The sequence below is a fragment of the Nilaparvata lugens genome, chromosome 7, assembly GCF_014356525.2.
Source record: "Nilaparvata lugens isolate BPH chromosome 7, ASM1435652v1, whole genome shotgun sequence".
Classification (NCBI taxonomy): Eukaryota; Metazoa; Arthropoda; class Insecta; order Hemiptera; family Delphacidae; genus Nilaparvata; species Nilaparvata lugens.
In genome coordinates this window covers 62,834,983-62,859,658 of record NC_052510.1, presented here as the reverse complement: position 1 = coordinate 62,859,658, position 24,676 = coordinate 62,834,983, and the positions used below count along the sequence as shown (strand labels likewise).

The 24,676-nt window shown below is 36.5% G+C and overlaps 1 protein-coding gene across 1 annotated transcript in view; it reads right to left on the bottom strand.

Annotated features, from left to right (window-relative positions):
• The window catches only part of LOC111051914 (transmembrane protein KIAA1109), a 150,173-nt gene that overhangs the window by 73,891 nt on the left and 51,606 nt on the right, over positions 1–24,676 (bottom strand). Inside the window, 10 exon segments of the mRNA XM_039432017.1 lie at positions 1,102–1,222; positions 4,419–4,610; positions 6,496–6,598; positions 12,773–12,949; positions 15,361–15,477; positions 18,001–18,136; positions 19,097–19,311; positions 20,055–20,334; positions 22,244–22,256; positions 23,904–24,144. Coding sequence (XP_039287951.1) covers positions 1,102–1,222; positions 4,419–4,610; positions 6,496–6,598; positions 12,773–12,949; positions 15,361–15,477; positions 18,001–18,136; positions 19,097–19,311; positions 20,055–20,334; positions 22,244–22,256; positions 23,904–24,144 — 1,595 coding nt within the window.

The following is a 24,676-nucleotide window of genomic DNA, read 5'->3' as shown; positions in this document are numbered from 1 at the left end:
AATCTTGTAGGCAGTTAAACGAAGTCTTTTATGAATTACCTTATGGACTGTTGATCTTGGTAACCCCAACTCCAGACTGCGTCTTGTTAAGGATTTCTTAGGGCTTCGAGTGCATGAAGCTCGGATTCTGTCCACATTCTCTTGAGACACACGCGGCCTACCCGGCGACTTTTGCTTCAAAACACTTCCTGTTTCCTTGAAGGCACTTAACCACTGACGAATTGTTTTGTCTGTAGGCGGGTCAACACCATAAAACTTAACCACTTAACCACTGACGAATTGTTTTGTCTGTAGGCGGGTCAACACCATAGTAGCTACGTCGAAAGTTTCTTTGTACAGAAAAAACAGAATTAGTTTCTATGAGCCAAATAACACATTGAGCCTTTTGTTGAGGCGTCGCCATAGCGCGGCAGTCCAGACGACACTGACTTCCTGCCGCAGCCGCTACGTCATTTCAAGGTCAACGCTCCGCAGCGCTGCCAACTGTTGAGAGAAACATTCCCAATTGGTATGAGTAAAACTCTTTGAGCTGCTTGTTTCAAAGGAATTGATCAAATTTTGCTATCTTTTATAGTTGAAAAAATATTAATTTTTTAAACCCCGGAGTTCTTTTATAGACACCCTGTATTTATAAGATGAAATATTTTGTTAATTATATTTCTACATTGTTGAAGGACGATCTGGCAGCAGAGCAAAGCGAGAAAGAGATAGCGCTATCCGATTTGTTGAATGATAGACAAGGATAGCAATACCATTGCTAATCAAACATTGCCACTACAACGTGGACCTCACTATAGCACCTTTACTTGTCTGAGGCCGTTCCAGGCCAACCAGATGTAATATAAGGCTGTAACAATTATCAATCACAGTTGTCATATTTGAATTGAACAAATACTATTTTATTTTTTCGGTAGTATACCTTGTAATTTTCTTCTATTCCATTATTACAATCACTTGCTGGTGGAATCAACAGGATAGCTGAAGCTCAAACCTGTTCCTATTCCAATAAATACAACACAGTTCAAATAATAGGTTATGAAAAAGTCACATTAAGGATTTTATCTTATATCTTCAAGAAATACTATGAGTTGTGAAGCTTACCTCTGGAGAGATTCAAGAACAAGAGGACTGACAAGGACATCAACGTCACCCTTCATCTTTATCACAACTGTTGTCCTAGTGCCAGATTCGTTCCTCAACGATAGAAGTTCTTCTTGTATCCCTGAAAACATGAAATAAAGATATGAATTAGTTATTTGTGCAACTAGTGCGCAAAGTGACAATTTGCTGCACCGAAAGAAAACGTTTACGTTTTTGAAAAACGTAATAGTTTAAGAAACGTAATGGTTTTTTTGAGTGCAGCAAACGAACTTTGCGCACGTATTTCACATTAAATTTTTCCTACAGTTACCATTGAATATGAAAAGTGGGTAATTATGGGTAAAATTCCCTGATATCCATCAAATGTTTTTCTGTGTAATTTTATTATTAATAAAAACCTTAATTTATTTAAAATTGAATAATGATAATTGAATTATAATGATTAGTAATTCAATTGAAAATTTATGTGACTGCTTGAAGGGGGTTTATGTTATGTAAGCATTGAAATGACTATAATGAAGGCACATAATGGCAAGGCAACGTTGTTCTCCACTGCCATTCATTATAACGTGGGCCTCACTATGAGTATTACCAACTTAATTTTGATTTTGCTGCACTGGTGCTCCTTACAACCTACTAACTATTTTGCGTTGTCATGCTGCAAATCTGGAGTACGTAAAGTACTCACTTTGCGCACTAGTGCGGAAAAGTGATTCTTTGCGGCCTGCAATCAGTGCACAAATGGTCACTTTTCAAGGTATCTGTAGGAAAAATATATTTTTTGTCATTAGTCATTCAATTTCAGCTGTTTTACATCCATGAAATCAAGCCGGTAAACAGCTGATTGTAGAACAAATAAACATATGATTCTCATTACAGCATAGTAATAGTCGAGTTTGTTTCCTAGTTACGGATTTGGAACAGCAAAACTGCCGCCTTTAAGCGCTCCAGGTGGATGTTTTGTCAACTACAATCAATAAATTCCTGATTCGAACCTTGTAAACTGGGTTATGTTAATAAAATGCATGCAGTAGTGTCAGCACAAGCAGGTAATGTTTTCTGTTTCTGAATTATTCTTTTCTAGATTATTATGACAAAAAATAGTGTAAGTTACTTGGACGTGGATGTCTTTTGCAGTGCTCGAATGGAATTCTAGTATCGGCTAACGCCTCGACTAGAAACATCATTCTCGCCTGCAAAACGGCCGTTCCCGTCCTTGTGACTTAAGATACTATTACCAGCTTCAATATCATAACAACTGAAAGTGCAATTCCTTGGCGTTGACTCGAACCCTTCTAGTTACGCCGCAACTCTACTGCTTACTGTATACTATGCCATGTTTCACAGTCGTGTCTGTTATGGACTTCACATGTGGGGACACTTTGGGCGACTTGGTGATGTGCTGCTTCGGCAGAAAAAGGCTGTTCGAGTGCTGACGGGCAGTGACTACATGGCTCATTGCTGGCCACTCTTCAACAAGTAAAAAATACTTAGTGCCGGTTAAATTTCAACCGTGATTCCACGAGAACCAATCAAAGAAGCTGTATTTTCAAAAACATCTTCTCTGATTGGTTCTCGTAGAGTTAATCACGGTTAAAATTTAACCGGTTCGTCTTACAGTTGCAAATCAGTACATTGTTGAATGTGTGGTTCGCATCAGAGACAGAGCTAGGAGTGCTGATCTCGTGGTGAGATACATGGCTATGGAACCCGTCAGACTCACATTATCAACATGCCAAGATGCGTTTAGCAACAACTCAGAGGTGTTATCCTTTCATTGCATTCAAAATGTTCAATAAGCTGCCAGAGTGAGTCAAGGATAGTGCAAGTGATAGACAATTCCGAGCAGTTTTGAAATCTTTATTGGTGGAGCCTGAGTGAATTTGTTGATAGTGAGATGACATTTTGAAACTTTCTTGTGACATTTTTTATAAACTCTTGACACAGTTTATCCAGCAGCGCTGGTCAATGACTTAGGATAAAACTAAACTCCATCTCAGCATCATCATTTCAGAGACCTCCAGTCTGTGTTCATGGACCTCATATAAATAAATAACGTGGACCTCACCATAGTTCAATTAACAAATACCGGGTGTTTCAAAAAGAACGACCCAATTTTTAACAGTTATATTTATTTTAAAAAATGAAGTACACAAACCAATTTTACATTAAATTACTCACAGAATTGTCAAGTTTATGATTATGTATTTTAAATATTCTATGTGCCCTCCTTTTCAGGCTCGGGCGACATCTAGACGGTAGCCAAATTCATATTGAATGAAAAAGACTAAGAAATTGTCAAAAAACCACAGATTTATTGATACTTAGAAAGACCGGTTTCGGTTATTACACAATTGTCAATCTCTGATAAACTTACAAGAGCAGCAGAATTTATACTAGTAGGCGAGTACTGCTATTGGTCAAGGGCATGAACGCCTGCCATTGGCCCAGCTAGACAGTCTCCTCCCACTCATGGTGTGACAAAATGGCGACTTGAGCAACAGAATTGCCATGATAACAAAATTTTCCCAGACTGTTAGCAAGATGTCTTCTCGGACTGTAGCTACTGCTTCAGTTATCCTGGTTTTTAGCTCCTCAATATCAAGTGCTGAGGGATGAAAAACGTTTAAGATCGTGTTTATGTTCCTCCCTTATCACTTGATATTGATGAGCTAAAACCCAGGATAACTGATGCAGTAGCTACAGTCCGAGAAGACAGACATCTTGCAAACAGTCTGGGATGAATTTGGCTACCGTCTAGATGTCGTCCGAGCCTCAAAAGGAGGGCACATACAACACTTATAATACATCATCATAAACTCGATACTTCTGTGAGTAATTTGATGTAAAATCGGTCTGTGTACATCATTTTTTAAAATAAATATAACTGTTTAAAATTCGGTCATTCTTCTTGAAACACCCGCATTTTACATGGAAATATTAGATTTTCTTTCATCGTATCATCACTGTTTCACTAAGGAAATAAAGCAGGATTCTCGCAGACAGTGAAAGTGACCGGCAAAGTGCAAATATATAATTCCCATGAGTTCTTATTGGTCTATTCAAAAAGTAGGGTACACAGAACATATTTTATATTACATCATCATAAACTTTATACTTCTGTGAGTAATTTGATGTAAAATTGGGTTGTGTACACCATTTTTTTGTAAATGAATATAACTGTTAAAATTGGTATAAAGTTATATTCAATAGTTAAAATTGAATAGAACTGTTCAAAACATACGTTTTGAAACACCCTATACTATGTTAAATTCTAAAATTTGAAAATGTGTCTAATGATTCTTCAATAGACTGACCAGCGTCGATATCGTTGCTAGTATTGGGGTTGAATATCTCGGTGTGGTCCCAGTTGTAGGGGTGTGTGGGCGTTTTGCCCGAGTGGGGCGGGGGACTGTTGCACTGATTCATGTCCTTGCCGCTGCGGTTGATCATCTTCAGCGACGTGAAGCCCTCGGTCAGCGCCTCGAAGCGCGGCGTGTATCTGCTACCTGCAACAGGCATTGAAAATTGAATGATTTATTCTCAAAAACACAATAATATAACATCAAAACAGATTAATTGGAGGCTCCTCTAATGGGAACATACCTGTGAGAGAGAAGGAAATAATCACTTGTGTAATCTTATCTAAATTTTAATTTGAGAGAGGAAGAGCACAAGGTTACCTTAATTTTTCTCTCCCTATCTTTTGATGATGTACTTATTGTATGAATCAATAAATAATAGAGAAATGAATTTAATGCTTTGTAATAAGAATCGTACTTCTATAATAAAGGAAAGAATTGGCTATACACGTACGGGATAGGAAATTCACGAATGACGCACCATCAGGTGGTCTGAACTACTGGACTGGTTATCTTGGAATTTTGCATATAGATTACAGTTCTTTATTTATGCATGTTACAATATTTACTGGCTTTTACACTAATTTGCATTAATTTCTGAATAACGAATTTTACAAAGTATGAAAAATTGACCCCGTGGGAGACCCAGGCAGAGATGGAGGCAACAGGTTAAGACTGACATGGAGAGGCTTGGAGCGACAGAAAGAGATGCTGAGGAGCAAACTACGTGGAGACAGTTTGTTAGTGCGGCCAAATATCAACTTAGATATAGATGGCCCTGGGAGTAAGTAAGTATAACAAATTAATCAATGAGAATAAAGATTGAATGCAATTTGAATAACGATAATATAATATTGTGATGCAACTTCATAGATCGGCGGTGTTTCAACAAATAATTGTTGATTCTCTGAAAAGGACATAAAATAATATCCTTCCCATCAACACAAGGTCGTAGATTCTTGATTTACCAAGGATGGTTATAAGCCTATTTTAAATTCTTCCAAGATTTCAGTAGGTCAAGTTTTGAATTATTCGCGGAGCACGAGTAGAATTCAAGCAGATAATAACAATCAATGAACTTCTGTCGATTTTGGGAAACGAGATATGTTGTAAACAAACATTTGAGAGTGGATTTTGAAACAGTGAGACCAATTCACAGTAAAACCCCAATTTTTAGTCATAGTCTAAACTGAACAATCACAGTATGTGATTCAGTGGGAATAGAAGCATTGTGAACTGGTATTAATAATTAAAAGCTAATATGCGTCATCACTTTCAAATCATAAGTGCAATCGTTATGTATTGTTCATTCATTCATTCAATCGTATGATCCGACGCCAACAACAGCCTTGAAATTATTTTTTCCTACAGTTACGTTGAAAAGTGGCCATTGCTGCACTGATTACAGAACGCAAAGAATCACTTTTCCGCTCTAGTGCGGGAAAAAATTTTCTGCACTCCAGATTTGCAACATGGCAACGCAAAATAGTTAGTAGGTTATATGGAGCAACAGTGCAGCAAAATCAAAATGAAGTTGGTAACAGTGACTGCTGTGGCTGCTATAGTGAGCAGAGGTGCAACGAAGCACAACGCGCTAATTATTATTCATTATATATTATAACCAAGGACAACGAGGACTTTAGGATTTTAGGATTACCCACTTTTCATATTCAATGGTAACTGTAGGAAAAACTTAATGTGAAATACGTGCGCAAAGTTCCTCTGCTGCACTCAAGAAACCATTCCGCCCTCGCCTACGGCTCGGGCGTAAACGTTTCTTTCGGTGCAGCAAACTGTCACTTTGCGCACTAGTTGCACAAATAACTATTTTTCATTTTCAGAAAATAATTAATAATCAGGTCTTAGAACCTCGTCTCCAAAGCATAAAATATCAGTTTCAGGCCTAGCCTACGAGTAAAAATATACCTAACCTAACCTAACCTTCTTCCAGGGTCACTCTCAATTCTTTTATGTATTGTTAGCTCTCATTTCGATGAGCAAACTATGTAGAATTGATTAATGATCGACTCACCAACATACACCAATCGGCCATCATTCATTTTCTGGAATAGAGGCACGGTGAAGGCATCAGACCCATACGGCAGAGACGACTGGGCCCAATTTGTACAGCTTACCTGATTGGAAAGAAACAGAAATCATGAAATCCTTAAAAAATCTGGGGAAAAATGAACACTAAAAAATTATGATTATGATTATGAAACTATGAAATTGCAATATCTGATTGTACATAATGAATAGCAATATATTCACTCAATTTATTTGAAGCTGGATTCGAAAATATAATTGAAGTTGTAATTGGACTATTACCCCCTATTCAGCCCGGCCGAGCGAGTATAATCCGATTGGAACTTTTGGTACTTTCACTGTTTATTGACTCTGTTGTGTGGAAACTTGGACGCTGAGAAAGGAGAATAAGAGGAGGCTTGAAGCATTGGAAATGTGGATATGGAGAAGGATGGAGGGGATCAGTTGGAGGGATAAAGTTACAAACGAGGAGGTGTTGAGGAGGGTTGGGGAAGAAGGAGTCTGCTGGATGTGATAAGGGGAAGAAAGAGGAGATGGCTGGGACATTGGATGAGACGGCAATGCTTGTTGGTGGATGCCATGGAGGGGACCATTCAGGAAGGAGAGGAAGAGGGAGAAGAAGATACAAAAATGTTGGACGACATCAAGGAGGGGATGAGCTACTATACAACGAAGCGACTGGCGGAGAATAGAAGAGAGTGGAGGGCTGCTGCCATATAGAAGGACCTGCTTACGAGCAGAAAACTACAGACAGACAGACAGATGAAAAATTGACCCCGTGGGAGACCCAGGCAGAGATGGAGGCAACAGGTTAAGACTGACATGGAGAGGCTAGGAGCGACAGAAAGAGATGCTGAGGAGCAAACTACGTGGAGACAGTTTGTTAGTGCGGCCAAATATCAACTTAGATATAGATGGCCCTGGGAGTAAGTAAGTATAAAAAATTAATCAATGAGAATAAAGATTGAATGCAATTTGGATAACGATAGTATAATATTGTGATGCAACTTCATAGATCGGCGGTGTTTCAACAAATAATTGTTGATTCTCTGAAAAGGATATAAAATAATATCCTTCCCATCAACACAAGGTCGTAGATTCTTGATTTACCAAGGATGGTATAAGCCTATTTTAAATTCTTCCAAGATTTCAGTAGGTCAAGTTTTGAATTATTCGCGGAGCACGAGTAGAATTCAAGTGGATAATAACAATCAATGAACTTCTGTCGATTCTGGGAAACGAGATATGTTTGTAAACAAAGATCTGAGAGTGGATTTTGAAACAGTGAGACCAATTCACAGTAAAAACCCAATTTTTAGTCATAGTCTAAACCAATGGTCGCCAAACTATGAGCCTGTGAGCTAGAATAGCATTTATAAATCTTCTAGTGAGCTACCAAGGGATATTAGAATGAAGAATGTACGGTACGCGGAATGAAATTTTCACACTTTTATTGCCTATAAAGATACATTTCTAGTGTTGAAATCTACTTATCTCATAGCTAAAAGTATAACAAAAGTTGAAATGTACATTTCAATGAGAGCAGTGGAACTCTTTTTGGTCATCAAGTATTTTCTTGATGTTTGGAGTGTACGTTGTAGCCGCCATTCTGATGCAGTTGTCCAATTGTTCATCAGTCAGTCTGTTCCTAAATCGATTTTTAAGAATTTCATACTTGAAAAAGATGCTTCACACAAGTAGGTAGAGCTGAACATAGCTTTTAACCTCAATGCAACTTGAATAATATTTGGATATTTTTCTTTGGGGACTTGAGGCCAAATATTTCCAGTTGTGGAAAGTGATCTGAGAGACAGATCATTTTGAAAATCCACAAATTCCATTTCAACTGGAGCCTGATCTCCACCAAAATGTTTCACAACACAAGCTGCAAAATCTTCTGCATAGATCTCTACAAAAGAGAATTGATGAATTTTACCATATTTGATATGCTTTTAAAATCTTGAAATCGTTGATCAAACTGTTGTCTCAAGTCTGAAAGAATTATAACGTATTCTTGGTTATTGCTGCGGTGCTGTGGAGGTATTTTCCCGTCATAATTTCTTCAGACTGGGAAAGTGTATATATTCAAAATGAACTACATTCTGTTGCTCAAGTCGCCATTTTGTCACACCATGAGTGGGAGAAGACTGTCTAGCTGGGCCAATGGCAGGCGTTCATGCCCTTGACCAGTAGCAGTACTCGCCTACTAGTATAAATTCTGCTGCTCTTGTATTTAGTTCAAATTTATCAGAGATTGACAATGGTGTAATAACCGAAACCGGTCTTTCTAAGTATCAATAAATCTGTGGTTTTTTGACAATTTCTTAGTCTTTTTCATTCAATATGAATTTGGCTACCGTCTAGATGTCGTCCGAGCCTCAAAAGGAGGGCACATAGAACACTTATAATACATCATCATAAACTCGATACTTCTGTACTTCTGTGAATAATTTGATGTAGGAGTGGTCTGTGTACATCATTTTTTAAATAAATATAACTGTTTAAAATTCGGTCATTCTTTTTGAAACACCCGCATTTTACATGGAAATATTAGATTTTCTTTCATCGTATCATCACTGTTTCACTAAGAAAATAAAGCAGGATTCTCGCAGACAGTGAAAGTGACCGGCAAAGTGCAAATATATAATTCCCATGAGTTCTTATTGGTCTATTCAAAAAGTAGGATACACAGAACATATTTTATATTACATCATCATAAACTTTATACTTCTGTGAGTAATTGATGTAAAATTGGTTTGTGTCAACCATTTTTTTGTAAATGAATATAACTGTTAAAATTGGGTCATACGTTTTGAAACTCCCTATACTATGTTAAATTCTAAGATTTGAAAATGTGTCTAATGATTCTTCAATAGACTGACCAGCGTCGATATCGTTGCTAGTATTGGGGTTGAATATCTCGGTGTGGTCCCAGTTGTAGGGGTGTGTGGGCGTTTTGCCCGAGTGGGGCGGGGGACTGTTGCACTGATTCATGTCCTTGCCGCTGCGGTTGATCATCTTCAGCGACGTGAAGCCCTCGGTCAGCGCCTCGAAGCGCGGCGTGTATCTGCTACCTGCAACAGGCATTGAATATTGAATGATTTATTAACAGATTAATTGGAGGCTCCTCTAATGGGAACATACCTGTGAGAGAGAGAGAAGGAAATAATCACTTGTGTAATCTTATCTGAATTTCAATTTGAGAGAGGAAGAGCACAAGGTTACCTTAATTTTTCTCTCCCTATCTTTTGATGATGTACTTATTGTATGAATCAATAAATAATAAAGAAATGAATTGAATGCTTTGTAATAAGAATCGTACTTCTATAATAAAGGAAAGAATTGGCTATACACGTACGGGATAGGAAATTCACGAATGACGCACCATCAGGTGGTCTGAACTACTGGACTGGTTATCTTGGAATTTTGCATATAGATTACAGTTCTTTCATTTTTTTTTCAATTTATTAAAAACACACAAAAGAAGACAAAACAAAATGACAAAGATTTACGAAACAAATAAAACACAATAAAATGTTACAAATATAAAAAACCATGGGCTTAGTGTTTGGGTGTTTGGAAAAGAGAAAAAAAAGAGAGGAAGATACCTAGCCAACTATGGTTTCCCATGTAATAGGCAGGCAAAGAAGAGAAGAGAAGTAATGAGGGAAAAAGGAAGGGAGAAATGGGGGGAAGGAAGAAAACAGAGGAATAGGTACTCAAAATAAAGGTTTTTATTTAAGCATGTTACAATATTTACTGGCTTTTACACTAATTTGCATTAATTTCTGAATAACGAATTTTACAAAGTATGAAAAATTGACCCCGTGGGAGACCCAGGCAGAGATGGAGGCAACAGGTTAAGACTGACATGGAGAGGCTTGGAGCGACAGAAAGAGATGCTGAGGAGCAAACTACGTGGAGACAGTTTGTTAGTGCGGCCAAATATCAACTTAGATATAGATGGCCCTGGGAGTAAGTAAGTATAAAAAAATAATCAATGAGAATAAAGATTGAATTTGAATAACGATAATATAATATGTGATGCAACTTCATAGATCGGCGGTGTTTCAACAAATAAATTGTTGATTCTCTGAAAAGGATATAGAATAATATCCTTCCATCAACACAAGGTCGTAGATTCTTGATTTACCAAGGATGGTTATAAGCCTATTTAAATTCTTCCAAGATTTCAGTAGGTCAAGTTTGAATATTCGCGGAGCACGAGTAGAATTCAAGTAGATAATAACAATCAATGAACTTCTGTCGATTCTGGGAAACGAGATATGTTGTAAACAAACATTTGAGAGTGGATTTTGAAACAGTGAGACCAATGAACACTAAAAAATTATGATGTTAAAACTATGAAATTGCAATATCTGATTGTACATAATGAATAGCAATATAATATTCACTCAATTTATTTGAAGCTGGATTCGAAAATATAATTGAAGTTGTAATTGGACTATTACCCCCCCATTCAGCCCGGCCGAACGAGTATTATCCCATTGGAGCTTTTGGTACTTTCACTGTTTATTGACACTGTTGTGTGGAAATCCAGCTTTATTATTCTCAATATAAGCATTTGCGTGATTAATCAGCTAAATAATACTTGAAAGTACTAGTATTTGAAGTTCTATGCAACACTTTATTCTATTTATACATAAAAAACGTATTCAATTTTCCTGTACTTTTTAATCTATAAATCTATCTCTTCAATGCATCTATACTATTCTAGCTATCAATCTATCTGTATTATTCAATTTTAATCTTACAAATTAATATGTTCCCAATCAGAGCTCAGTGATGATTGACATATTATTAACAAAGCTGTGCCGTATATCAAAACCCCTTAAAAATCCTACTAGTAGTTCTGTGCAATTAATCTATTTAATCAATTAATCAATTTTAATCTATAAATCTATCTCTTCAATGCATCTATACTATTCTAGCTATCAATCTATCTGTATTATTCAATTTTAATCTTACAAATTAATATGTTCCCAATCAGAGCTCAGTGATGATTGACATATTAACAAAGCTGTGCCGTATATCAAAACCCCTTAAAAATCCTACTAGTAGTTCTGTGCACAGTAGACCTCGCGCAGTTTTAAACCGCAGCCTCCTCTTATACTGTCCATCAGAGTAAATCCTGTCTGTATGTCGTGTCGGCGAGATATCGGTGTGAAAACGGCTAATGGCTGTTGGGGTTGGTGTATCAAAAATGCTAACATCAAAAGCTAATCTCCTTCAAGACATACTGGCAACAGGACAGCCCGAGTTTAAAGCAGAGAAAGTTCGAGAGACAATACTATGCTATTTTAGTTATAAATTGCATGCGTTATTGAACGCAATCAATAGTTCATTTAATAGTGCATAAAAGTTGCATTCAATGAGGCATGCAATTTATAGTCTACACAGCAGCTGATTTTTTTACCAAGTTACATTGGGATATTGAATTGCATGCGTCATGGTATGAAATTTATAATCAACTCGACAGCTGATTTATGATGAATAATTCTATAGTCTAATACGATCAAATCAAGAGCTGCGTGTGATCTGTACCAGAAATGTAAAATTGTTGACGAGATAAAACGGAGGCGTTTGAGTCGGCTGGGATACGTTGAGAGGATGAGTGACTCAAGAGTTGTAAAAAAGGTCTTCAGGAACAACCCAGGAGGGAGAAGGCTGAGAGGACGTCCGAGAAAGCGTTGGCTGGAGGATGTGGAGGACATTAGGAAGCTGGGTGTCAGGGGATGGAGACGTAAGGCTGTCGATAGAGACGAATGGAGAGGCTTTTTGAAGGAGGTCAAGGCTCTGAATGAGCAGTAGCGCCAAGGAGTAAGTAAGTAATTCTATAGTCTGATTTTTACTCCAATATTGGCGTATGAAGGAGGCTCCTTTTTCCTTTTATATTATCCTTGAAATGAGAAATTACCAAAAAACATTGTATATACGTCGACGCGCAATTTAAAAAGGAGCATACCTGTCAAATTTCATGAAAATCTATTACCGCGTTTCGCCGTAAATGCGCAACATATAAAGATATAAACATTTAAACATTAAGAGAAATGCCAAACCGTCGACTTGAATCTTAGACCTCACTTCGCTCGGTCAATTATTTCCTTTCAATTATTCAATTTAACTTGTTCCTAATCAAATTTAACCTGCGATAAGTAACTGACGAAAAAGCTTTACATCAAAAACGTCAATACTCTGTATTATTTTTCAACTATTAGAAATTCACTTGTTGCGTGTCTCACCTGTGACAGATGGTTGACATAGCTGGACATGAGCAGAGGCGATTCGACGATTGGCTTGTTGACCTGCATGTGCAGATTCACCAGTGTCAGATCTTCCTGCGACGAAACAGCTGATATGAAAGAAGTACTCGATATGGAGTGTGTGTCGGATGAGTCCAGTAGAGCAGTTGACGCCTCCTGAAATGAAATTCAATGAAAATACAATAAGAATTGAGAAAAATAAAGAATAAAATTGAGAAAATCAACAGTGATGTTACATTTATACATTGCAAGTTATGCAATTGGGAGACGGTAGAATGAACTATAGTGAGGTCCACGTTATAATGGCAGTGTAGGAAGATTAGAGAAAAGGGTTGCCAGATCTCAGCCTTGCCACCCAAACAGCTGATACTGGTATATCTGATCAATTTAACTGTTCATTATTGTTGAAAATAATTAATCATATTTTATTTGACAAGAAAATATATTTTTTAAAGATGTGATAATAAATTTTCATGTTTGAGATAAAATATTTTGTCAATTAGTTGAATTTCTACATTGTTGATAAACGATGTGGCAACATCGCAATGCGTGAAAGAGATAGCGCAATCTACTTTGTTGAACGATAGACAAAGATAGCAACACCATTGCAAATCACATTGATATATAGTCTTTAGTGAGGTCCACGTTATAATGGCAGTGTCTGATTAGATTGGTAGGCTGTTGCTATCCTTGTCTATCATTCAACAAAGCGGAAAGTGCTACCTCTTTCTCGCTTTGCTCTGTTGCCAGATCGTCTTTTAACAATGTAGGATTAATAGTTGATTAACAAAATATTTTATCTTGATTATGAAAATTCTTTATGAAATAATTATTTAAAGATACAATTTCTTGCTTGGTGAAATATAATTGATTATTTTTAACGAGAATCAACAGTTAATATTACAACAATAAGCCTGTATCAGCTACCGTCTATAGAAGGCATTGACAAGACAGAGGATCGGCAACGTTGTTCTCCTATCTTTCTCCACTGCCATTATAACGTACACCTCACTATATCACTTTGAGTTGAATCAAAATGACGAGCGAATCACTCAATAGAATATCGCAAACCAAGTTGGAATATCCAAGGAACTTGTCAGCTTCATTGTTGAACAATTGGGATACCGTAAAATCTGTACACGCCGTCTGACAAACGAGAATAAACAGAATCAATTTGAATGTTGTGAACAACTTTTGAAGCACTACCGTGTCAAAGGAGACGACTTGTAGATCATTGTTGGGAAGAATAAAAAATTGAACAGCCTTTAAACGATCACTTTCTCAGTATTCAATTGGATCATATTGAAAGTGTTTGGTTCTATCAAAGGTAGAGCTTATCCTATACTATTATAGGCTGTGTATGGATTCATGACTGTGTATGGCCTTTACATCTACAAAACAATTTCACATGTAAAAAATACATGAGCACTCATTCAGTAGGAAATCAAATGTTCACGATTACCATACAAGATATACCGGGTGTCTATAAATGAATATCGGGGTTTTAACGCTTTATAAGATCTATTACATTATACTTACAGTTATAAATGATATGTCAAATGAAAGAGCAACTCAAACAGTTTTTGTTTGTTGGCACCAGTGCGCATGTGCGTGAAATGTTTCCGCGGCGATCCGCTAGAATGCGGTTGTTGCAACAATTACAGAAGACACACTACTCAACGTTTGGGAAGAACTCGGCTATGGACTTGATGTGTGCCGTGTGTCAAATGGTGCTCACATAGAACACTTGTAAGCTTGTATATAAAACTGTCTGAGTTGCTCTTTCATTTGACATATCATTAATAACTGTAAGTATATTGTAATAAATCTTATAAAGCGTTAAAACCCCGATATTCATTTATAGACACCCGGTAGAAATGATTTCATTATAATGGAACATGGGATAGAAAAATTTAAACAAAGTCCAACATATATGGAAATGAAATTCATGAGTAGCCTCCCGAGTAGCATCAGAAGCGAAACGGATATGGCAAGATTTAAAATCGAGTTGAAAAAGTACCTAATAGAGTTAGAAACATAGTTTTGAAGAATTTTACCGGGGGAATTAGGGACACATTACCTACCTTGTTTGTTATTGTATTGTCTCTTTTTATTGTGTTTCTTTCTATCTTTCTAGTTTTATGTTCAAGAATTAGAAGTATTTTTTTTTTAATGAAATGACGCATTCATGTACAATATACATTCTAAGTCGAATTCATAGTATATCTATTTGTAATTGATGATGTGTTTGTCTTTTGAAGTGTGAATAAATTGTTATTTTGATGAGTGATAGTAGCTTAACCTAGACTTTGATTTGGACTGTAGTATAAATTTGAAAAGGGACAGTTTTGGGCATAAGCATGTTGTGACTCCTCATATAACTGTAAAAATAATTGTACGACTGAGAAAATGAATAAATAAATATACACTATTTATGAATTCAATCTTTCGTTACAAATTTTCTATGCTTTTAAACTCCAGAGCATTATAACCCCGATATTATAAGACTATGCCAGGTTTTCCAATGGCAAAAAATATACCTAATTTAATGTATCTAATCTACTCACCAGAGTATCTGTATCAGTTCCAGTCGCACATCTAGGGCTAATCGATCTCGGAGCAGTATGTCTCAGAAGCGGTGTTGCCAAACCTATATTCGTCTTCAGCTCGTCTCCATTCAGACTCTGAAAGTGATCATTGCAAGCAATTAGATGATTACAAAGGACTAATAATAAAACACAAATATTTAAAACGAAGACCATTTCTTCTTATTTATTGCATTGAATACGCTTATCATATTTAAGAATATGATAGCGCAAAGAGTGCAAACGTACCAAAAATTTGGTTAGTTTTGGAGACAATTGACATTAGTTCTTACACTACCAAAGCAACAACCAAGAAATGTTCAGTTTGTACAAGCAAAACCAAAGACGGGTGCAACAAAGGAGATGGAGATGGGGAAGCCAATGATGAGTATTTGGAGAAAGCTCCAACCAAATTGTATGTACTGTTACAACAGAGGAGATTCAACAAGATGATGATAAAGATAACAGCGATGATACTCTTAATGAGGTTCAAGAGGAACTGAATGATGAGGATGATCATTTCGAGCCAGCAACAAGACCGATTAGCTCAACTGAAAGATTACGGCAAAAGAGAAATTATTTTAAAAAGTATAACAGTTATAAGAATGAAATGGAAAATCAGATGGGATACACCTCTGATAACTTCAAAAATAGAAATGCACAAGAAATATCAAAAGAGGAAAAAATTATGAAAATACAAGCTCTACTTCATGACATTCAACGAAAGCTTGGTGCCCATGGTAATAGACATACTTTTAGTTCATTTAACGTCAATAGTCCAAAGTAGCGAACGGCGTTCTGAAACTGTCTGGCAGTGTGTTACCAAGATATTCACTGTCAAACGAAATCTTTTGAAAAAACGAAATTTTTTTTGGTTGTCATGGAAAAAAAATATAATATGGAAATCTTTAGTTCAATTTTATCATCAAAATTTTTATAGTTTTTGCTTTTTAAATGTGATTTTGTGTTTGAAATTAGTTTTCTTGATTTTAAAATTTATAAAATAAGAACTCAGGAAGTGAAAGTGCAAATTTTTAGTGAGAAAACATGATGAACCTAAGACATAACCTATAAACTTGAGTTTTGATAGGAAATAACATTGGGTAATACGGCAAAGCAGAACATCCGAAAGGATCTCTCTGCCGATAAAAGCCATAAGAATAAAATAAATAAATAACTGTCAAATTGTGTATTCATTTTTTTGGACCCCTCTGTATAATTGAACAATTATAACGATACAATTACATCAAAATTCTTTGTAGCACTTTAATCTTTATTGATTCTTTATATCACAAATGACAGTGTATTGCCAGGTCTTGCAAGACCCATTGCATACTAACACTACATTATAATGGAAACAAATGAACAATTAGCATATTCAGAACAAAAAATAAATATGCAGATGAGTAACAAACAAATGAGTTACTTCTAGAAACAAAGAGTAGAACCTATTAACCTTCATACACTTGATAGTCTTTGAAATACTCTTTTCCTACAGTTACGTTGAAAAGTGGCCATTGCTGCACTGATTACAGAACGCAAAGAATCACTTTTCCGCTCTAGTGCGGGAAAAAATTTTCTGCACTCCAGATTTGCAACATGGCAACGCAAAATACTTAGTAGGTTATATGGAGCAACAGTGCAGCAAAATCAAAATGAAGTTGGTAACAGTGACTGCTGTGGCTGCTATAGTGAGCAGAGGTGCAACGAAGCAGAAGCACAACGCGCAAATTATTAGTATTATATATTATAACCCAGGACAACGAGGACTTTAGGATTTTAGGATTAAGGTTTTTATCAATAATAAAATTACACAGAAAAACATTTGATGGATTTCAGGCAATTTTACCCATAATTACCCACTTTTCATATTCAATGGTAACTGTAGGAAAAACTTAATGTGAAATACGTGCGCAAAGTTCCACAAAGCACATTTTTCTCGAATTTCGAGCTTATTTCCAATTTTAGGTGGAAATGTCACTGAACATTAATTGGAGAGATTTTTATGCTCAATCTTTCCCACTTAAAATTTTTTGTTTTAATTGTATCTGAAGCCTGATAATCGGGAATCTAAAATCACACTTTGCATTGATGTGGCGGAGCTCCTGGAATTTTTACAAATATGAGACGTGTGGCAGTTGATAGAGCTTATCAATGACTATTCTAGGTATAAATTTGATCAAAATCGTTGGAGCCGTTTTCTAGAAAATCGCGAAAAACCCTGTTTTTGACAACATTTTCGCCATTTTAGCCGCCATCTTGAATTGGATTTGTTCGAAATTGTTCGTGACGGATCCTTATATTGTAAGGACCTTAAGTTCCAAATTTCAAGTCATTCCGTTGATTGGGAGATGAGATATCGTGTACACAGACGCACATACAGACCAATACCCAAAAACCACTTTTTTGGACTCAGGGGGCCTTGAAACGTATAGAAATCTAGAAATTCGGGTACCTTAATTTTTTTGGAAAGCAATACTTTCCTTACCTAAGGTAATAGGGCAAGGAAAGTAAAAAAAACATCTTTGCAGATTAATTACTACTACAATATCATTGCATAGCATAAATTTACTACTATACTAATATACTAATATAATGAATGGTCAATTTAGCTAGCCTTACATTGCTCCTATGTTCAGGTGTGTGAATCTCATGGTCGGAGCGGTGTGTTGAGAGTCTGGTCCTGTTGTCACCCGTCACAGAATGCAGTGTTGCCGTTCCTCCAGCTACGATACTCATATCGCTACCGAAACGTTTCCTACAATAAAAAAAATAGTCAACACTAATATAACCACAGAATTATATAGGACATGATATATTTGATTTTATTTGATTATATACAGGATTATAATTATATCTACTGAAATATCTACAGCATTGAACCAATGTAGGAAAGACCTGACTCTTCTCATAGCGACAAGATCAGAAAGAATATCAAGAGAATATTTCACACAATAGCGGAAGTATAAACAGAAGGATTATTTACATCAATACACTTCAAATTATCAACACATATTCTTTGAACCATTATACAGATTTAGTTTGTTGTCCAAAGAAATCGATTCACTCCTTCGTCCTTTTTGAATATATGAAAGGATAACATTGAAAGAGCAAAAGATTGTAGTGACTTTTCATCCATGTGACTGATGATTTGTAGTTTGGGAGTTATCATACAGACCGCCTATCCTTTAGGGTAACCGTCCACTGGAGCCGTATTCAACCGATCCGTTCGTCCGTTGGATCGGACGAATCTGCCAGCCGTTAATTCGGCCGAATATGGTCGTCCATTGGAACCGTTTACGTCAGTCTAGTTCAGTAGTAGGCTGGTTGTCAATTATTGAATTAACTACTATGATAGCCACAAAAATTTTTCATAAACAATGATTATATTGAGATTTTGAAAACTGAATAAACAAATATCCACTAAATAAGTTATTCATTATAATAATCTTATCTTCAGATCCTATTTGTTCAGCAATCTTTGACAATCAGACACGTTTAGTCACAATACTTCACATATTTGCTTACGAAGACATGTCTAATTGCAATGAATAATCGGTGTCTGTTGCGCCATAAGCAACTATGTGAAGTATTGTGTCTTATTATGTCTTGTCTTGACTAGCTGGTGTATGCCTAGCCTAAGGCATCAGACTTATTTACCCATAAGTTTTTTGATGAATTAATACGATAATATTAACAAAAATACGATTTTAATTACCTGTTAGCAGCATTATCATGCCGGTATATGCCGATGGAATGTCTGAGCGAGGAGGAGCGACTACTTGGCAACACACCACTCATCAACTCCTCCTCGGCCGAAAAGAACGCCTCTGATTGGTTCTCGCTGCAGATCGACATTGTGCGCTCCGCCATCTTGTCATCCAGGTGACCAATAGAATGGTCCGAATCGGAGGGCAGCACTGCTGTTGGACCCTGCAAAACCAATATAACAATTATTAACAGAAAAACAATTAAGAGATTCTTTCCAATAAATTATGTCAAGTTGAACAGAAACAAATATACTAGTAACTGGATTAATGGTTTTTGAATAGATAAATAGTAAATGTATACATTGCCTCTGGCTGCGAACCACACGTCCAAATGGCCACATGTAACGAGCGCGAGCAGAGCTATTATCCAACGGCACTGTAAAGTCAGTAGGCAAGTATCAAAGAGGAGTTTAGCGTGCGTTGCAGTGGAGCCACCTACAGAAACGTCTAGTCATCCCAGACGTGAACACTGCTGCAGTTCCGGCGGTACTTGGGCCGGTCAAGGCCCGGACGTATCCTCTAACTTGTCTACAAACCTGGAAAAATACTTGTGGTTCCCAATTGTTGGAAACGTCTCCAAGGTAGGCGCGTCCACGTTTACCAAGCAGACATCCAGAAGGAACGCGAGCGTTTCGGTAAGAGAGACAAGTGGGAGGGGGGTTTCGACATACTATGATGACACCTCTAGAGACAGAAGTGTTACCCATGAATCCCACAGTCTGGGATATTTCAAATGTATACAAAATTATGCCGCATCCACACTCTCGCCAAGTGCATACGAATGACGACGAGCGCTCGCCTTCGCTTGCCATCACTCCGATTTTTGTCGAGCCAAGGCCAGCCAAGCGAAGGCGAGTCTGTGTGAGATCTACTGTTCACAGAACTACTAGTATCTATGATACGCACCTGCACATTAACACTGTTGACCAGCGCGCTGTACTGCTGCGCGGTGGAGTTGAAATAGTCGACGGCCAGCTTGGAGTCGGAGACACTTGACTTGGGTGTGGGGTCGGCCTCGGGCACACTCAGGATGGACCTCGTGCGCTCGCTGCTGTTCAGACGCGAATCCGAGTCCAGTTTGGGCGGCAGCAGACTGGTCGGACTACTCGAGTCCAGTAGGCGGGCGTAGGGCACGTCACGGCCTACACCGCCACCGCCCCCGCCACTCCCACCGTTGTTCACCGTTCTGTAGAAAAAAATGTTTTAGACTTTTCATACTCATAAATGTCTATTATATTCTTCATTCTTTATTGATTAATTGACCGAGCGAAGTGAGGTCTAAGATTCAAGTCGACGGTTTGGCATTTCTCTTAATGTTTAAATGTTTAAGGGCCGATTTCCAAGCTCGGGATTTAGCTATGTTTAAGTTTAGAAGGGACGGATTCAAAGATCCAAAGGTTCAAAGAGCCTCACATGTCAACCGAAGCTTACTGTGTGTCCCAAGTCGGGATTTAGGGCTCCTTTTTCCTTTTATATTATCCTTGAAATGCAAAATTTCCAAAAACCTTGTATATACGTCGACGCGCAATTGAAAAAGGAACATACATGTCAAATTTCATGAAAAATCTATTACCGCGTTTCGCCGTAAATGCGCAACATATAAACATTTAAACATTCAAACATTTAGGGCCGGTTTCCGAGCTCGGGATTCAGCTAAGTCCTAGACTTTAAACAGCTTGTGTCAGAAAATTGTTTTTCCAAAACGGGGCGTAGTCACAGTCATTGTCATAGTCACGTTTGAATCAAATTTCGGAAAACTAGAAAATTGAACACAAAGTAAAATAAAGAGAAAATAGAGTAAAGTTTCAGCTATTTTGAATTATTTAGGAATGTCTAATTTTGTCAAGGAAAAACGTTTCCAATTTATAGAAATGAGAAAATAAAAACTACGACTACTGTTATAAAAGCTGCGAGTACGCCCCGTTTTGGAAAGCCAATTTTCTGACTCCAGCTGTTCAAAGTCTAGGACTTAGCTGAATCCCGAGCTCGGAAACCGGCCCTAAATGTTTGAATGTTTATATATTTATATGTTGCGCATTTACGGCAAAACGCGGTAATAGATTTTCATGAAATTTGACAAGTATGTTCCTTTTTTAATTGCGCGTCGACGTATATACAAGGTTTTTGGAAATCTTGCATTTCAAGGATAATATAAAAGGAAAAAGGAGCCTCCTTGATACGCCAATATTAGAGTAAAAATCAGACTATAGAATTATTAATCATTAATCAGCTGACAAGTGATTACACAGATGTGTGGAGAAGCCAGTCTATTGCTGTATTTCCATAAGGTCTATAGTTTCAATCAGGTACTTGTGGATGAGAATACTGCGTGAGGTCTACTGTTCACAGAACTACTAGTACATCATCAAAATGATAGGTAGGGAAAAAATAAGGTAACCTTTCACTATTCCTCTCGCAAATTTAGATAAGGTTACACATAGTCCGAAATAGGTTAAGTCTTGTAGTTGTTTAATTCATAAAATATTCAGTCTTTAATATTTTTACAAAGTAGATTTCATGTAGATGCTTCAAAACCAAACGTAGAAGAAATATTTCACATTATCATGTATGATTATGTATGTTAAGATTAGATTAGATTTATTCATTTATGTATGTTACAATATTTACTGGCTTATATACTAATTTACATTCAATGACGATAATGCTAGTTATTCAACGAATTTCACAAAGTATAAATAATTTATCAATGAGAATAAATAAAGAAATGCAATTAGAATAACGATAATATAATAATGTGATGTAACTTCATCGATCGGCGGTGTTTCAACAAATAAGAGAGAGACTATGGCTAGAAAAGCCGATACTCATAGATATGATACAAAAAATAGAGAAACTATGCTTCACTACCGCACAGAACAGCTATTTTTTAAAAAAAAGCAAACATATATGGGCCTTGAATTTAATAGAAAACTTCTTACTTATTTGAAAAAATGTGAAGATCTCAAGGTTTTTGAGGAGTTGAATATCTTTTTGATGGGTGGGGTATTCTATACCATAGAAGAGTATGTGGCAAATAACCTAGCTACATTTGGACTGTTGTATAAATTAGAATTGGAGTCGTTTTGGGCTCAAGCCTGTGGTATTTTTCTGAAAGTTTAGTAAAACTGAATAATTGAATAAATAAATAATATTTATGTGTATTTTTAATTGTTAATTTTTTATTTATTTTTTAATAAAAAAGTTTGTTAATGTTAATTGTTTATTTTTAATGTTTAATTGTGTATCTGAATAAAAATAGAAATCTGTTCACAGCTCATGTAAAAAAGTACAGTTTTCGTTCGCCTACCATTTTTCCAGTACCACGAACGGACCTAACTGTGTGTAGTAACTGTGCAATTTGATCATATATGCCATAAATTAATCAATTGTATACCGGAAAATTTTCTCATGAACAGGATCTCAAAGTCAACTTTGCAAGTAATAGAGGATTGGATAAAATTGCAGGATGAATTCAATAATATCTTGTGGTAATTGAAAACTTCTGTACCTATACTTTTCAATTTTTCTTTTCTTTCTCTTTCTCCTTACTTTCTTCTTTCGTTTTTCATCCTTCTTTCTCTACACTTCTTCTTCTTCTCTCTCTCTAACATTTATCTAAAATTTTTGTTAACATAAAAGTGTTTTACATTTTCCCTTACAAGCTCTATCAGTTTACTACTATGTACCTATGCCAGCGCACAAACCTAGGTTTCGCTGGCTTCGTCAGATAGAAAACAAGTTACTTTTAATTTAAGAGTTTATGTGTTATTGGAATCTTATTATGTATTTCTTGCTTGTCTATTATTTTTATGATTCACAGTCTTCATTGTATTTTTTCAATTTGAAAAAATAAATTTGAATTCTAATTTGAAAAATAGTTATTTGTATATCTAGAGTGAAAAGTACGACTTTTTCTCCCTGTGGGAAAAGTTTGAAGCCCGAGGCGAAGCCGAGGGCAACAATTTTCCTGAGGGAGAAAAAGTATTTTTCGCTCGTGATGTACACAACATTTTTCCTCCATCTACATTTTTTTATAGAAACTGCAAATTAAATCATTCTAATAACTTACGTATTGGCGACAATGTTTCCTAACAACTTAACCTAAAATCTAAAACCTAAAAACCGGTCGTCTGATTGGCACTGCCGATTGCGCTATCTATCAAAGTTGTAACTATCGGCCAAAGTTGTAACAAATATATCAGCTGGGCAGGCTACCAAAAATGGCTGACTCCAGATCACGCGGTTCAGATTTGAATTGCAGATCAAAAATATTTGCTGGCTGGTATTTTGAATAGAATAAAATATTTTAAAAATTTGTATAAATTTTATCGTCTACTAATATTAAGAATATAATATCATACAAACATATATTTCATGAGTTGATCAAATTTCTGGTTGTGGCATTGACTTCAGTTGACTCAATGACAGACACCTCTATTACGCTTTCTCATCTGAGCTTAGACCTTCTAACCTATTACCATGTAAGTTTTTAAAATAGAGATCTTTCCCATGTTATTTAAATGGAGTCACTTTTCCTCCCTAGGGAGTTTTTCTGTTTTTTACTACCGAGAGCGAAAAAGTGACACTTTAGTATTATGTTTCAGGGAGTAAAGTAAGTACTTTAGACAGTAGGTGGAGGAAAAAAATATTTATATCTGATGTAATATTAATTGTTAATTTTTGTTAAAAATCCTTACTAGAGGAGGTGTCCGTGACAAAGGACTCATTTCAATGAATGAATTACCGATTACTAGCCGACGTATATGAGAACCGACGACCCAAACGATGTCTTGACACAGGACACGGGCGGACTGGGCGTGGCCATCGGCTTGCCAGTGCTGCCAACCTGCTGCTGCTGTTGTTGCGGAGAACTGGTTCCGTGTTGTTGCGGTGAACTGGTTCCGTGTTGTTGCTGGTTGTTGCTGTTGTTGTGAGACTCTGTCACCGACCGCGAACGCTCTACGCGCGACTGAAGGCCTGGACTGTGGTCACCCATCTAGTCAAACAAATATATCATCAATATAATAGCTAGGCAAACAAATATTATCAATATAATAAATTGAAAGTTGAAAGGAATTAAAAACTTTCTAATGAAGAACTGTCCTGTCCTGTCGTGTCGAAGAATTGAATTGAATTGAATTTAATTTATTTATTTCCAGAGAATAATACAACATATTATAGAATATAATACATACACAGGGTATAGCAACTACAAAAACTCAAATTAATTCAATTCAATTTTTTTTCAATTCAATTTATTAAAAACACACAAAACAAGACAAAACAAAATTACAAAGATTTACGAAACAAATAAAAGACAATTAAATGTTACAAATATAAAAACCATGGGCTTAGTGTTTGGGTGTGTTGGAGAAGAGAAAAAAAAAGAGAGGAAGATACCTAGCCAACTATGGTTTCCCATGTAATAGGCAGGCAAAGAAGAGAAGAGAAGTAATGAGGAAAAAAGGAAGGGAGAAATGGGGGAAGGAAGAAAACAGAGGAATAGGTACTCAAAATAAAGGTAAGCG